Raw genomic sequence first — 17,179 nt, forward strand, 5'->3', positions numbered from 1 at the left:
TGTGTGTGTGTGGTGTGTGTTGTGTTGGGGGTGGTAGGTATGTGGGTATAGTGTGGCATGTGTGTATATGGGGGGTGGTGTGGTGTGTGTAGGTGTGTGTGTGGTGTAGGTGTGTGTGTGTATGTGGGGGGTGGTGTGGTGCGTGTATGTGTATGGGGGAGGTATATATGTGCGGTGTTTTGTGTGCCTGATGTTCTATAAATTTAATCCACAGTGAATGCAAGTCCCCCTTGTCAGGTCATTTCCCATTCTCCTTAAAACCTGGAAGCTGGGCAACCCTGGACATTTTCTGGTAGGTGGTGTGTAATGTGTATTCATGTATGTGTTGTGCAGGGGGTGGTAGGTGTGTGGGTGTGGTGTGGTGTGTGTGTGTGTGTTGGTGGTGAGGTGGGAGGTGGTTGCAGATTGCCTGGGAGCAGGAAGTTAAATGGTTGCAGTGGGGAAATAATCCTGGAAAGAACATGTAAAAAATCATCTCAAAGATTTCTAAAACTCTGTTAATACCTATATGCCTCAAAGCATTAAAACCCAGGTTCCTCATGCTCTATATTATTCAGTGAACAGCCCAGGGCCCAGTGAATTGACAGAAATGATGGGCTTTTGGGAAAAAAAAATCAATTCCAGGAAGCAGTTAACCATCAACTGGTTGGGAAGGAGAAGAGAAGCTCAGTTAGGAATAAGTCATTGATGAGCCCCACTTTGAAATCACTTGCTCTTATACCCAACACCCAAGTCCTCTGTAACACACACACTCAAGAAGCCAGCAAGTCCACCATCTTGCCCCAACACCTGAAGAGCAGTACCTGCCAAGATATGCAGTCTGGTGGGAGGGGAAATTGCGAGCTGAAATGGGTGGAGAGAATGGCCAGGGTTGCCCAGCTTGCAGGTTTTAAGGAGAACTGAAAATGACCTGACAAGGGGGACTTGCATTCACTGTGGATTCAATTTAAAGAACACGAGGCACACAATAAGAACATACGACACATGCCACCAAAGACAGTTTGAGCCATGACCCCAAGGCAAAAAAAAAAAGGGAAAGATGGCATCATCAAGTTCAGGAAATACACGCAAGCACACAGGGAAGAAAACAGGAAGGGGTGGTTGTGAATGAGGCAAAGGAGGCCCACCACTAGTGTGAGCAACCATTGGGGGATTAGCACCCCAAACATGCTGAAATTGTCTAACTACAGGAGGACAAAGGAAGTGGATCTTACCTGGAGGGAGGTACTGGCAATGCCCAGAAGAATTAACTAACACGTTGGTGTGGAATGTGGCATCAAATCGCTCATCAGCACTAGAAACACAAAAAGGATTTCATGAGTCAGCACTGCCAGGCAGTGGGTTTCCCATGCCCTTAGGTCTGTCGTGACTGTGCTGGAATAGCTCTGGCAGGTGCTACTCTTCGCTCTTGGGTCATGCCACCATTCACAGTCTGCCTGGGAGATCTCAGAGCAGAGGTTGGTAGAGGCCAATGTCCACCACCACCCCCTCATTTCATATAAACTGTGATTTTCATATGCATATAAAACAAAGTTCTTAGCAAAAGTCAATCCTGAAGACAATTTCATGGGACAGGAGCAGATGAGAAGTTTCTTTCTATCTGTAGGGTAGAAGCTCTCTGCCATTGACAGCCCCATGCAGGCATGGATTTTGATCCACCGTCCTCAAAGCTCCAGTTCCAGTCTCCTGAATGTGCCCAATGCTTGGTTGATGCTTATCCAATACATCTTGAATGACTGAAGCTGCAAGTGCAGGAGGTTGCCAGGCAGAGGCAGAGCCCAGAGGCATACTGGGCACCATGAATAGCAATGACGGGAATGTGGGCAGGTGAAGAGAGAAGAATTAGGTATAAGTTTTAGATAGATCCTCCCCAGCCCCCTCCCTGCCCATGTTCAGAAACTCCTGCAGCCAGCAGTTAACAAATTCTATAAAGGGGATGGGAAGAAGACACAAAACAGGAAGAAAGAACAACAATTAAAGCCAACAGCACTTATTATCCATGACTTTTATTTTCTGTATTATGATGCTTTGCTGACCCTGGATGAAGTGTGCCCCCTTCCACTCCCAGGTTAGCCAGTTCCCAGAGATAGCAGACAACTTGTTAACCAGTGTATCTCTCAAATGCAAACCATCAAATCCAGAGCCCACACCCCAGCCACCTCCTTTATCAGGGTTTCATATTCTAGGCCTCTATCCCTCTGCCCTAATAACCAGAGGGCCAGGTACCAGACAGCTAGGGACAGCCCCTATCACCCAGAGCCCGCTGAAATTATTCACACTGGCCAATCTTAACTCTGCTCATCCTGCCTCACCAGTTCCATTCCACAGAAACCACAACAAAGGCTCTTGCCCATGTTCCCCCTTCACTCCCTCTGCCTCCTGACCCACCCCGGTGTTTTCTTGTGTGGGTCTGCATGGTGTGCTATGCCTCCTGTTTCTAGGGACCTGTGAGTAAAAACTGCTTCCTCCATGACAGCTACTTCTGTGTCTGCATCTCTTAGCATACCTCATTAAAACAAATCCTGGCTATCCTTAAATAAAAAGAAACAGAATTCCCTCAAGAAAATACAGGCAGCCGGGTCAAAACGCTAGCACCAAGGAGTTAAATTCCTCTCCTTTTAGCAACTGGGGACCTGTAGTAAGGCTGCATACTTCTGCAGAGGCTGGGGCAGCCTTTTCTAATCCTGAGGTCCTCTGAAAGGGAAACTCAGAGTCACAAGATATTTGAGGACAGCACTCAGCATGAGAGACACAATTAAAGACACAGAAAAGATCCAAGAAGAAGAAGTGAATGAAAGGAACAAAAAAATTTTGCTCCTTAAAAAATATCCTCACAGAAATTCAAGAGGATATTGCATTTAGTAAAACACAGCAATACGAAAATTAAATTTTGGCTTATGAAATAAATGTTTATAGACAGGTAGGAGGTCTGGCTGATAAGAATTACAAAGATGAAATGTGAGACATTGATGAAGAGGGCCTTCAGAGTACAAGGCCAGGGGAACTCAACAGCTGCTGGAGAAACAACAGGGGCAATGGGTGGGAGGGAAGGGCCAAAGAAATCACACAGAGAAATTCTAGGGCTGAAAGAAACCAGTCAAGCATGAAGGCAAAGAGAGGCACCTTCAAGAACATTAAAGGCCTTACAGAGCTTGTGTCCCACGTGCTAGATTTGAGGATGAGCTCTAGGAAAATGAGGGTGAATACTGAAAAAGAAGAAATAAACTTTTGAACTAAAACTAAGTATCAGGGCAGGTGGGTGGTTCAAAGGGTTAAGTGTCCGATTCTGGATTTCAGCTCAGGTCCTGATATCATGGCTCAAGATTTAGCACCTGCATGGGGCTCTGCGCCGACAGAGAGGAGCCTGCTTGGGATTTTCTCACCCTCTTTCTGCCCCTCCCCTGCTTGTGTATATGCTCTCTCTCTCTCAAAATAAATAAATAAATATTTAAATAAATAAATAAATTGGGGTGCCTGGGGGCTCAGTTGGTTGAGTGTCTGACTTCAGCTCAGGTCATGATCTCATGGTTTGTGAGTTCGAACCCCACATCAGTCTCTGTGCTGACAGCTCAGATCCTGGACCCTGCTTCAGTTTCGGTGTCTCCCCCTCTCTCTGCCCCTTCCCTCTCTCAAAAATAAACATTAATTTTTTTTAAATAAAAAATTATAAATAAATAAATAAATAAATAAATAAATAAATAAAACTAGGGATCAAGAAAATGGATTTCCATGATGAGCTGTGCAGTGGGCCTAGAAAAGGCACAGAGGGGGTGTGTTTACACATTACAGCAAGATATGAGGTGTCTCTGAAGAGACTGAAGTAGATTCAGAGCAATGGAGAGACGAAATAAGCTGGAAAACACCACAGATTCTATTAAAGACACATTAAAAAAATCACTGTAATAAGAAAAAGAAATGTCAACCACAAACTGCGGAAAACACTGTACAAAAAAAGTCAGGGTTTGAATATGAAACAAAAATGTGATGACGTGCAGAGGAAGAAGGAAGAGAGAGAGACTAAGCCACCACAAAAGGATAATCCTTTGAGATGAAGGACACACCCACCTCCTTAACTCTGAGCACACACAGGGAGAAGGAGGAGGGGGCAGGCTCAAGGTGCAAATATTCTTTGCTTGACTGTGGTCTGTACCCGACTGTCTCAATGAATCACATGATAAACAAGGACTAGGCACAAAATAGCTGAAAATGTGGACCTTCACAAAATCACTTTATATCATATCATGATTTTCAAACTGAGTTCTCAGGAACCGTGAGATTCTGTGGATGTGCTTTGGAGTTTCTGTAAATGTTTATTCCAACATCTCATTTCCTTGTATTTAAAAATGCTAATAAAAGTCCAAACCCACTCAAATTTTTACAAAATTTTAACTCTTCAGAATAGACTACCTACCAGTGGATTAATGCATGTGGCCCATTTAACTCCTTTTTTGGTGGAAGTTTAAGCTAAAACTTCTCTTGGCATGGTTATGCTGTATTTATAAACCTCTTGTGAATGAGTTACCCAGTAAGACTTCAGTTTTGCACTGCTCTTTTTAAAACTTCACATTTGAGCCTACAATTCCAACTCAGAACCAGCACGTTTCCACCTCTGTAGCTACAACTGAGAGCACTGTGCGACTCATGACAGAGGATACATAGTTTTGCTTATTTTAAGCTTGGGTTTCTTCTCTGATTTTTACATTTATAACAAAGACTGTGAGCATCTGTTAGATCAGTGACTCAGTTCTGGAAGGAAAAAAAAAAAATTCCTCCAAGCTCTTCCTCCATACATTTGGATCAATTTAATTGAAGACTCTTGAGATCACAAGACAAATGAGTAAAATCAAGATAAAAATCTGTTTCCATTAGCCAACAGTTTACCTATGTGACTCACTGATTTTTAAATGTGGTCCAACCAAAATAGAATATTGAAGACAAACAGAATTGTAACTCTGTCATCATTATCAAAATTCAAATCTTAATATTTTTTTGGCAGTTTTAGAATTCTTTTCCATTTTATACATAAATGATATAAAAGTAAACTCCTGTAATAACTGTATGTTAATACCATTTTATCTGTTTTGGCCATGATAACTGGAGATAAAGTTTGAAAAAGGGCCCTATTGCTAAAAACTGAGTCTGAAAACAGCTCTCCAAGGCAAGTAATGAAGTTCCTATGAAACATGAGTAGCCGAAACCACTGCAGTGACACAGGAGGTGACAGTGTCAGTGCTGTTTGGCTTCCGGCCCAGCACTATGTGCATTCAGTGATGTACAATGGGGGGGACAGCAGATAGTGACCATGAGGCCATGTGGTAACACAGCCTTGCAGCCAGCAGAAACTGATAACCATGGGTTGGGATGGGTCCAAGGACTCAGTTCATTCCTCTTTCTGCTCTGTTGTGCATGTGAACCTTTCTGTATTAAACAGTTTGAATATATATACTAATATATACTAGAACACGATGTGCTCACAGAGTTCTTGACAACTTAGGCACATGGCCCCTTCATTACCTTCGAGGGCTCCTCTCTCTAGCTGCCTGGGTCCTTGTCCAGCCAGCGAAGGGCAGACAGGCTCCCACCCCCACCACTGATGGGGCAACAAGGGCAATGGGCCTTGGCCATTGAAAAGTGACCATGGACAGGAGGGATATTTAACCTAAATATTCAGGGTTGAGGCCCTATGTCCTTAGTGGGGTGGTCAGGAAGAAAGGGCATCTGGATATGCTCTAAAGATGGGCAGAACTCCAGCAGGTGGAAAGGAAAGTTGCTATATCCCCAACAGAAGGCATGATCTGATCACATATCTGGAGTTAACTAGACAGAGGGAAACTTCATGAAGGTGTGGTTCGTCTAGACCCTGAGGTGAGTGAGGTATTGCCCCAACACCTTATCTTAGCACTTGCCTCAGCAGCAAGGCTAGCATGGAGGCTTGAGAGCAAACTGTGGGTGGCTATGACTGCAGGATCCAGGAGTCAATCAATGCTTATGGAATTAATTACAAGCTGTGCTTTCAGAAGCCATTGAAGGCACAGGCCAGCAGAGGTGAACCCTGGAGGTATGGGATTAGATTCCTTCCTGTTTTCCATTCCTTAGGGCTTGCTCTGTGCCTAGTTCCACCCCTGACTCCTGGCCTGGGAAGCAGAGCCTCTGAACCCAGCTCAGTGCAACCTCCTGCTTAGCCTGCCCTACAGCAGTGACCCCCACTGAGGAGCATGGAGGAGCTCAGCCTCAAGCCAGGGAAAAGAAACTGAACATGCCACCCCCAGAATCCTTTGGTCCTGGAGTCTGGCTGTCAGTGCCCTGAGAGAGAAGAACAGGGTGACCAGCCATCAAGAAAGCCCAGAAAGTCAACTCCCAACAGGCCACATACTCACTAAACTATGATTCTACATACAGGTAATTCTGAAAGAAAGAGGAAAAAAAAAATCCAGGGTCACCCTGCTGTACCAAAGAGGGTAGGCACTAGGTATGTGGGCTCATGAAGACTCTAATGAATAAGGATTCATGTACAATCCGCCCTATTCCCTCTGAGCTCACATTGTCCTTGAAAGAAGGATGGAAAAGCAGAAGAGATGAAAAATGATCTCAACTGTTCTTACCACAAAATGAAATAATGATTATGTGATGTGATAGAAGTATTAGCTAATGTTACAGTGGTAATTAAATTGCAATATATATTTGTATCAATACATTGCACACAGTAAACTTACATAGGTTATAGGTCAATTATATCTCAATAAATTTTTTTAAAAAATAAAATAAAAACATTGGAAGGAAAAAAAGTAAAGGGGGAAGAAACAGAGAGCCAATCTATCTCAAAAGACAATGGATCAAGGTATCATTTATTTTAAATCTCTTTTTTAAAAAAGCTATCAATTACATGTTAAGACATCTCTGATATAAAGTATGTTTAGATTTCAGAGGGGAAAACAGTCTGTTTAGAATAGATGAATTTTGTTTCAAAAGAGAGTAATATGAGACTCTTAAATACAGGAAACAAACTGAGGGGTGATGGGGAGGTAGCGGAGAGGGAAAAATGGGTGATGGGCATTGAGGAGGGCACTTGTTGGGATGAACACTGGGTGTTGTATGTAAGCGATGAATCATTGGAATCTACCCCCAAAACCAAGAGCACACTGCATACATTGTATGTTAGCCAACTTGACAATAAATTATATTGAAAAAAAAGAAAAGTAGTAAGTCCTTTTTCGGGATACTTTTAGTTCTGTATTTTACTCTAAAATGTTAACGGTCTACTACCAGCAATGTGGCCAGTCACAGTCTGTGAACAAAAAGTCTTGAGCAGAACTGAAATTTTATGGCCATTTCTACCTGTCAGAGATCCCAGGGGACAGATATCTGGGCATCAGCTGGAAGCTTCCAGAGCAATATATTCAATCCGTTCTTTATCCGCCAATTTACATGTTAAGTGGCATGTAACATGGATGTTATTATAATAATTGAATGTAACATTGGATGGATTATAACCATGTTATAAATAAGAAAATGTTATTACAGTATGTATCAAGTTTCTGAGCTCCCTATTTTGTTCCTTGAATTATATGACTATGTCTGACCTAGTACAATATCATCTTAATCACTACAACATAATGAAATGTTGGTATTTGGCAGAGTAAGTCCCCCAACTTTGTTCTTTTAAACATTGTATCACTGGAGCACCTGGGTGGCTCAGTCTATTAAGTATCTGACTTCAGCTCAGGTCATGATCTCATGGTTATTGGGTTTGAGCCCTGCATCAGGCTCTGTACTGCCTGCTTGGGATTCTCTCTCCCTTCCTCCCTGCCCCTCCACAACTCACTATCTCTCTTTCTCAAAATAAATAAACTTAAAAAAAAAATTTTAAATGTTGCATCACCTACCCTTTACTCATCATTGTAAATTACAGGATCCACTTGTCCACTCCCACTAAGACCTTGTTGAGACTTCAGTTGCAATCACATTAAATTTATAGAATAGTTTGGGAAAATTGGGCATCTTTGCAATATTCAATTTTCATATAAATATGATATAACTCATCATTTATTTTGGTCTTTCTTATATTTATTTTTATTGGTACTTATAAACATTGCAGATATTGGAAATAAAATTTGTTAAATTACATTTTCTAATTGTCACATGGGTAAAGAAATACATTCAATATTTTTACACTTGTCTTATATCCAATATATTTTGTCTAGGTAGTCTCTAAAAGTTTTTTTTTTTTTTATGTAAAGAAATTGCATATTCTATGAATGATGATAATTTAGTTTATTCCTTTCTAATACTTGATGTTTTATTCCTTTGTTTTCATTACTACTTAAATTCATACCATTGTTAAGATATGTGATGACAATGATTATCCTTATTTGTTCCACATACAGAAACTTCTAAATGTTTGAACTTTAAATGGGTAAAGACCTTAAATCAAGTGAAATTAAGTTTTATTCTATTTCAGGGTGCCTGGTGGCTCAGTTGATTAAGTGTTTGACTTTTGATCTCAGCTCAGGTCATGATCTCATGGTTTGTGTGTTCGAGCTCCTCGCTGATAGTGAGGAGTCTGCTTTGGATTCTCTCTCTCTGCCTCTCTCTCTGCCAATAGCCAGCTTGCCCATGTGTGCTCTCTCTCTCAAAAAAATAAACTTAAAACAAAAGTTTTATTCTATTTCACAAGTGGATATTAAACACTGTCAGTTGATTTTTCTGCACTTACCAAGATGATCACATAATTTTTCTCCATTCTGTAAATAGGATGAGTCATATAAATGGATTTTTCTAAAGTTAAACAAAACTTATATTTCTAACAGAAAACTAAATTTGATAGGATTTATTTTTAATTATTGCTAGATTTGGTGAGCTAATATTGTAGTTAAGATTTATACATGTATATTCATAACTGACATTACACACTAGATGGAACTTGCCTATAAAACCCACCTTTTCCTTTCTTTTTCAAAACATATTAACCAAGAAAATGAAATTGCAGGCTTCAGATGTGGATAAAATGTTTGAAAAAGACATACCTGATAAAGAATATAATCTAAAATACACAAAGAACTCTTGAAACTCAACAATAAGGGGGAAAAAAAAACCAACCTAATTAAAAAATGAGCCAGAAACCTGAACAGACACATCAACAAAGATATACAGATGTCAAATAAGCATAAGAAAAGATTCTCCACATCATATGTCATTAGGGAAATGCAAATTAAAATGAGAAACATTTCTTAGATGGCCAAAACCCAGAACACTGACACCAAACGCTGACAAGGATATGGAGCAAGAAAAACTCTGATTCATTAATAGTGGGAATACAAAATGGTACAGACACTTGGGGCTATAGTTTGGCAGTTTTTTTACAAAACTAAACATACTCTTACCACACAATCCAACAATCATACTCCTTGGTATTTACCCAAAGGAGCTGAAAGCTTATGTATGTAATACACAAAAATCTGCACATGGATGTTTGTAGTAGCTTTATCCATAATTCCCAAAATTTGGAAGCAACCAAGATGTCTTTCAGTAGGTGATTGGATAAATCAACTGTGTTACATCCAGACAATGGGAAATTATTCAGCAATAAAAAGAAATGAGCTAACAAGCCATGAAAAGACATGTAGGAACCTTAAATGCTTATTACTAGGCCAATTTGAAAAGGCTACATATGTAGGATTCCAACTATAAGACATTCCAGAAAAGGCAAAACTGCCAGGGGTTGTGGTGAGGGAGGGATAAATAGGTGGGGTAGAAAATGTTTAGGGCAGTGAAACTACTCTGTGTGATATCACAATGGTGGATATATGTTATTATACATTTGTCCAAACCCAGAGAATGTATATGAAGAGTGAACCCTAAATGAAACTATAGACTTAGGTAATAATGATGTGTTAATGTAAGTTCATCAATTGTATCAAATGTACCACTCTGATGTGAGACGTTGATAATGGAGGAGGTTATGCAAATGTGGGGGCAGAGGATATAGGGGAAATCTCTGTATTTTCCATTCAATTATCCTGTGAACCTAAAACTGCTCTAAAAAATAAAGTCTAATTATTTTTAAAAGTTGATTTATTTTTGACAGAGAGACCACAAGCAGGGGAGGGGCAGAAAGAGAGAGGGAAGCAGAATCTGAAACAGGCTGCAGTCCCTGAGCTGTCAGCACAGAGTCTGACAGAGAACTCAAACCCACAAGCTGTGAAATCATGACCTGAGCTTAAGACTGACGCTTAACCTACGGAGCCACCCAGGAACCCCAATAAAGTCTATTTTTAAGAAATATATATTGATTCAATTTTCTTGTCTATTTTTTTCTATTTTGTCTAGAACCAGCTTCTATTTTTCTAGAAAAAGTTAATTCTGGCTAAATTTCCAAATTTATTGGCATAAAGTTGTCTATATTAATCTCACTTGTTTTTGTTTTTGTTTTTAATATATATTAAATTTATTGTCAAATTGGTTTCCATACAACACCCAGTGCTCATCCCAACAGGTGCCCTCCTCAATGCCCATTATCCCTCCCAACCCCCATCAACCCTCAGTTTATTCTCAGTCTTTAAGAGTCTCTTATGGTTTGGCTCCCTCCCTCTCTAACTTTTTTTTTTCTTCCCTTCCCCTCCCCCATGGTCTTCTGTAAAGTCTCACTTGTTTTAAAATGCCTGTTGGAGGTTATAAACCCTTTACATACCTAATAAACATTTGTTTGTATCTTCTTTATTTCCTAAATAATTACTCTGAGGTGTGTTCATTTTATTAGTTTTTAATTATCTTTATTTTTTTATTTTATTATTATTATTTATTATTTTAGAGAGAGACAGCGAGCATGAGCAGGTGAGGGGGACAGAGGGGCAGAGAGTCTTAAGCAAGTTCCACACTCAACATGGAGCACAACTTGAGGCTCGATCCCACAACCTAGCATCATGACCTGAGCTGAATTCAAGGGTCAGACGCTCAACTGACTGAGCCACCCAGGCATCCCTATTAGTTCTTTTTAAAAAAAGTTTATTTCTTGATTTCTATCTTACTTATTTAATGTATTTCTACTCTTTGTTGTCCCTTCTATTTACTTAATATTAATATTTTTCTAACTTCTTGAGATTGGTGATTAACTCACAAATTTCCTTTTAAAATGTTTTCTTTTTGTGTTTTTTATTTTTATTTTTTATTTTTTAAAATTTACATCCAAGCTAGTTAGCATACAGTGCAACACTGATTTCAGGAGTAGATTCCTTAGTGCCCCTTACCCATTTAGCCCATCCCCCCCTCCCATAACCCCTCCAGTAACCCTCAGTTTGTTCCCCATATTTATAAGTCTCTTCTGTTTTGTTCCCCTCCCTGTTTTTATATTATTTTTGTTCCCCTTCCCTTATGTCAATCTGTTTTGTCTCTTAAAGCCCTCATATGAGTTAAGTCATATGATTTTTGTCTTTCTGTGACTGACTAATTTCACTTGGCATAATACCCTCCAGTTCCATTCACCTAGTTGCAAATGGCAAGATTTCATTCTTTTTGATTGCCAAGCAATACTCCATAAAACCTTTTCTAATGTAAATATTTAAGGTTACATATTCCCCCTACATACACACAGAAACAAAGACACATAGACACACACATACACTCTCACACTAAAGATATTTAGTTCTCCAGATATTTACTTTTAGTAAAACAAGGATAAATCTATTCCTATATCTGTGTCTATGTATATCTCTATTAACTATTATATTTATATATTGGGTAAGTCTTGTTAACTGTGTACTTAAAAACTTAGATATCCTTGTTTTTTTTTCCTCTTCTTAAACTATCAATTACTGAAAGAAGTACATCAAAATCTTCTGCCATAATTATGGATTTGTCTGTCAATTGTCTTTATTTGTTTAAAAGATATTTTGTGTTTATTGCATACATACATGTGAGATTTGTTATATAGTCCTTTTTTAAATGTTTATTTATTTTGAGAGAGAGAGAGAGAGAGAGAGAGAGGAGGGGAAGAGAGAATCTTAATCAGGCTCTGCACTGTCTGCATAGAGCCTGATGTGAGGCTCAATCCCATGAACCATGAGCCAAAATCAAGAGTCAGACACTCAACTAATTAAGCCACCTAGGTGCCTCATGATTTGTTAGAAACTGTTTCTCTTTTATCACTGACTTTACCTTGAATTTTAGTTGTTCTTTTTTCTTACAGTGTGTGTTGTTTTTTTTTTTTTTTTTTTTTGTGGGGGGGTTGTTTTGTTTGTTGCTGTTGTTTTCCTGTTGTAAATACAGCCATTCTCATTCCTGGTTCCTGTTTGTCAGGTATCATCTTTTCATTTTTTACTTTTTATTTTAATTAGTGTGTTTATTTTTGTCTCATGTACTTAAGTGTTTTAGTTCCATCCAAACAGCCAATAGCTGGATTTTTAAAAGTATATATAGTTGGGAAACTCGGTACTTTTACCTAGCTACCTAATCCATTTACTTTTATCTTCTATGTTGCTAATGCTTGGTTTTATTTCTACTACTTACTTAATTTTGTGCTTTCAGTTTCTCTCTCCTTTGATTGTCTCCTTTCTTTGGGTTTCTTGTGTTTTCCTTATTTTTCTCCCCACTTGCTCTCTACCTGTTTGAAAGTTCACTATATTCTTACGCTTCTGATGGTTATTCTTATATTTTTAATGTGTCTTACTCAAAAATGACAACTCTATGCCCTGCCAGAGCAACTTAAGTACAACAGTGTTTTACCTGCACTTGCTCTCCAAGTACTGCCTTCCACATAATTATTTCCAGCATTTAATCTCTTTGCTTTTAATACCTCCAAGTTCATCATTATTATTTTATATATTCTAATTTGTTTGTATTTACCTGACTTTTTAACCAACTTCTTTGCTTACCATTCCTTTTCAAACCTTGTTCCTAAGTGTTTATTCTGGTAGTTTCCTTAGTAGTATTTCTGGCAGTTTCCCACTGCATGGGAAACTTTTTTAGTCTTTGTTTTCCTGAAAATGTCTGATTTTGCCCCTCATGTAAAAAATGATTTGGCTGGGGAAAGACTTCTAGGTGGATAATTATTTTCTTTCAGTACTTAGACAATATTCTCTCTCTCTTGTTTTTATTAATGGATTCTACTGTGGCTTCTAAAAGGTCTGCAGTCTAATTGTCACATCTTTGTTAGTAAGCTGCCCTTTTTTCTTTCATTGTTCCCAGGATCTCCTTAGCTTTGAATGATCTGCAGCTTTTAGAAATGGTATGTCTAGGGGCTCATTTCCTACTATCTACCTTTCCTCAGACTTGTATGTCCTGAATCTGAGGATTTATGTTTTTCATCAATATTATTAAATTTTCAGCCACTCTTTTGGAACACGGCTTATGTTGAAAAAAAGTGTTGTTTCAATGAAAAACTGTATCCTTGCTAACACACGGTTCTGAGTTACCCTGTCATTGTGTTTGAGCTATTTAGCAGTGCTTTGTAAGCTCCAAGCAATTGATAGATGTATAAATTATATGCTGTCTGGTAGTGATTTAACTGGTGGTGATTTTACTTTCTGTGTGTTGTAGATAAACAAGTTTTGTGTCCACCTACAATTTCTCTCAATATTCCCCTCCTCCATATAAATCTTCCTGATGTAACTTCTCCTTTGAACTGGCTCTAACATCTGTCAGTTATATAAGTAAAATAAATTCTTTAACATGTGTTCATTTTTTATGTCTATATACAAGTCACAATTTTACCTTTCTTCTGATTATTTTCAGAATAATCTCATGAAACTTCTCCCACATTCTATTATTTCCTTCTATTTTACTAGCAAACATGTGTGGGAACACTAATCCTACATATGAGAGGGACCCATACTCCATGTCTTGCAGAATTAAGTACATGGTATCCCTTAGATTCATGCTTGCATATCTGCTTTCTGCATGACCTCAGACACACTGTGCTTTAATATGATTATGATCATGATTATTTATTCCTATTTTACTCTATTTGCAAAATAGGAATAATAATAGTACCTTTCTCATAAGGTTGTTAATATATGTAAGACATCTGGACCAGGACCTGGCACACAGAAACATCACAGAAGTGTTAGATTTTTTTGCAATTATTCACTATTCTTTTCATATTTTCCATCTATTTAGCTTGCTATAATTCATTCAGCAAATAGCCTCTTCTTCGACTATGTCTCATGATACCCAATGCCTCCACTGAGTTTTTAATTTTGATGGTTAAATTTCTCACCTCTATTAATTCTGCTTGACCTTTTAAAAAATGTTTTTAATGTTTATTTATTTTTGAGACAGAGAGAGACAGAGCATGAACGAGGGAGGGTCAGAGAGAGAGGGAGACACAGAATCTGAAGCAGGCTCCAGGCTCTGAGCTGTCAGCACAGAGCCCGACGCGGGGCTTGAACTCACGGATTGTGAGATCATGACCTGAGCTGAAGTCAGACGCTTAACCGACTGAGCCACCCAGGTGCCCCTTGCTTGACTTTTTAAAGCTGCTTTAAAAAAAAAAATCTTTAATGTTTATTTATTTTTGAGACAGAGAGACAGAGCATGAACAGGGGAGGGTCAGAGAGAGAGGGAGACACAGAATCTGAAGCAGGCTCCAGGCTCTGAGCTGTCAGCACAGAGCCCGACACAGGGCTCGAACTTGTGGACCATGATATCATGACCTGAGCCAAAGTCAGACACTTAACTGACTGAGCCACCCAGGTGCCCCTTAAAGCTGCTTTTTAAATGGTACATTCCTCTTTTCTTGTGTTTTCAATTCTTAATCATGTTTAATTCTCTTAAAAATATTTGTTAGTTTCAATTATCTAAAGTTTAGATCTAAATCTATTTGCTGTGTTTTCCATTTGTTCCAAGTGAGTGGTTTCTTTGTTTTATAATTTTAATTTTCAATTCCTCTTTAGCAGGGTTTTTGTTTTTGTGTATGTGTATACTTTTTAAGTGAGTTCCATCTTACTTTCTCTGCTGTTTCATTCCTTATAGAGTCTTTGTACCATTTTCTGTAAGAACAAGAGCTCATGTTGGTGTTGATGCAGAAACAGCATTGGTGGGAGAGGAGGGCAGGGAAGTGAGGGGACAGTGGGAGGAAAGAACAGAGTCCTGTGGCTTTCCTGTCACAGCTGTACAGCCCTTGTCCATGGACACTTCTCCTTGTCCTGCCTTGTACTATTTGTCAGGCTGCAGAAATCACATGGCTCAAACACAGATTTACCACCTGTGGAGCTTGAAGAGGGCACATAGAAGCTTCCTAATGGGACAGACTGGAATGAACCTTCAGTCCACTAGACCCAGAAGGCAGCTTCCCCCAGCACAGCCTGAAACAGGCAAACTTCTTTTTTTCATTTTCCTGCACTGAAAAGTAAGTGCTTTCTTAGTCCACTTCTCACTGACAGCAGCATTTCCACACCATGCCAGCTTTCTCAGTTTCACCCCACCTCTTAGGGGGCAAGTGAGAGGAAGCACATGTATTACTCCTGCCTCGGTGGGTGATTAGTTTTGTGACACAGAACAGCTCGTTGAACTCTCCAGGGCCCCATGTGGGAAAGAGAGAGATGATCTCCGTTTTCCAAGGTCTGCTTGTGGCCTGGGCATTCCTTCTAACACAGTGTTTTAGGTAGCCTATATAAATTGATGTGAAGAAGTCAATGAAAGAAGAAGTGATTTTTCATTCCTGAACTATGTAGCCCATGACACCTTTTCTGACTCTAGATCTATGAAACAAAGAGAAAATTGGAAAAAATTAATCACCCTTGTCAGTGGAAGACAAAGTGTTCTGCCATTGGTATGACCATGTATTAAAAGACTATAAATTATATGCAGAAATTCGCATATGTGTGTGTGCAGGGTGACTAGAAAACACGATGGTAAAGGTAACAATATCCAACTCTGCCCACCTGTACTCCAGAGATCTTTATGAGCTTGGGAATCCCCTAAATAAAAGGGGGCCTGAGTCCTTACTAACGTAACTGGCTAAAAAGTGACCACATTAATTTTTTAAGGGAGCTTTTCTCTTCAGATTGAAGATAGTAAAGAAACTGATCAACATTAATCTGAATGATTAAGATGCCTAAATAAACTAAGCATATGTTTTCAAAAACTGCCACTTGCTATGACATATTTAAAAAAAGATAAAAAACATTATTTTTGCCTTCAAGAAGTCAATCTAAAGATTTCCTGCCCATAATGTTACTATTTCTACCAAAACACTGAAGCAAAAAGGTTTATAATGAATTATAAAAACCAAACTTGGTTTACATTAAGTGGAATATAATACTGGGGCCTAATTTCTTTTCTTTTTCCTTTTCCTTTTCCTTTTCCTTTTCCTTTATTTTCCCCTTTCCTTTCCTTTCTTTTTTTTTTGAAAGTGTGCAAAGTTTAGGCCAAAGAGGTAAAATAAAAACAGCTGTTGGGAATGAAGTGAACCTAATTTTCTTTAGAAGTAAACCAAGTTGGTATAACATGCTTGGAAAAAAATTTCACAAAATACAATAAGAGCATTTAATAGCCTTAAAAATTCCATGTTTGGTCTGGAAAGTTATCTAAGATTAAAACAATTATAGTCACAAATGCATTTATTACCATTTTGATAGAATAAAAATAGAGCTCAGACTTTCAGTTATAGAAAGACATACTTTTAACTATTTTCTATTGACTGATTTTTGTCCCCCTCCACCCCTCACCAATCCACATATTGAATCCCTAACTCCCAATGTGACTGTACTTGAAGATAGGGCTTAAAGGTTGAAAGGAGGTAATTAAGGTTAAATGAAGGCATAAGGATGAGGCTCTAATCCAATAGGACTGGTAACCTTATAAGAAGATATCTCTCTTTCCATCTTCCTTCCCCCCACCCCGACTCCTATTTATATGCCATATGAGGACACAGTGAGAAGGCAGCAATCTACAAGCCAGGAAGAAAGCTATCAACAGGAACGGAATTGGCTTGCTCCTTGATCTTGGACTTCCAGCCTCCAGAACTGTGAGAAATAAGTGTCTCCATTTTTATGTATCCATTAAGATCACTTTGAATTATTCTTGGGAGCAGCACTGTATATAAATAAATAAGAAATAAAATTTAATAGCTTCAGGCTTCAGTCTAAAATATCTACTTTAGTACAAAAAAGAAAAAAAAAAAAACACCCGATATATAGTACGTTGTTATGGCAGCTCAAGTTGACTAATCCACTATTCCTTCCAT

The 17,179-nt window shown here is 38.7% G+C and overlaps 1 protein-coding gene across 1 annotated transcript in view; it reads right to left on the reverse strand.

Moving 5' to 3' along the window:
• The window catches only part of LOC125910412 (CHRNA7-FAM7A fusion protein), a 53,575-nt gene that overhangs the window by 17,216 nt on the left and 19,180 nt on the right, over positions 1-17,179 (reverse strand). Inside the window, exon 3 of the mRNA XM_049614152.1 lies at positions 1,215-1,294. Within this exon, the coding sequence (XP_049470109.1) occupies positions 1,215-1,294 (80 nt within the window). The remainder of the gene's footprint in view (positions 1-1,214; positions 1,295-17,179) is intronic.

Source organism: Panthera uncia (assembly GCF_023721935.1).
Source record: "Panthera uncia isolate 11264 chromosome B3 unlocalized genomic scaffold, Puncia_PCG_1.0 HiC_scaffold_1, whole genome shotgun sequence".
In the NCBI taxonomy this organism is placed as follows: domain Eukaryota; kingdom Metazoa; phylum Chordata; class Mammalia; order Carnivora; family Felidae; genus Panthera; species Panthera uncia.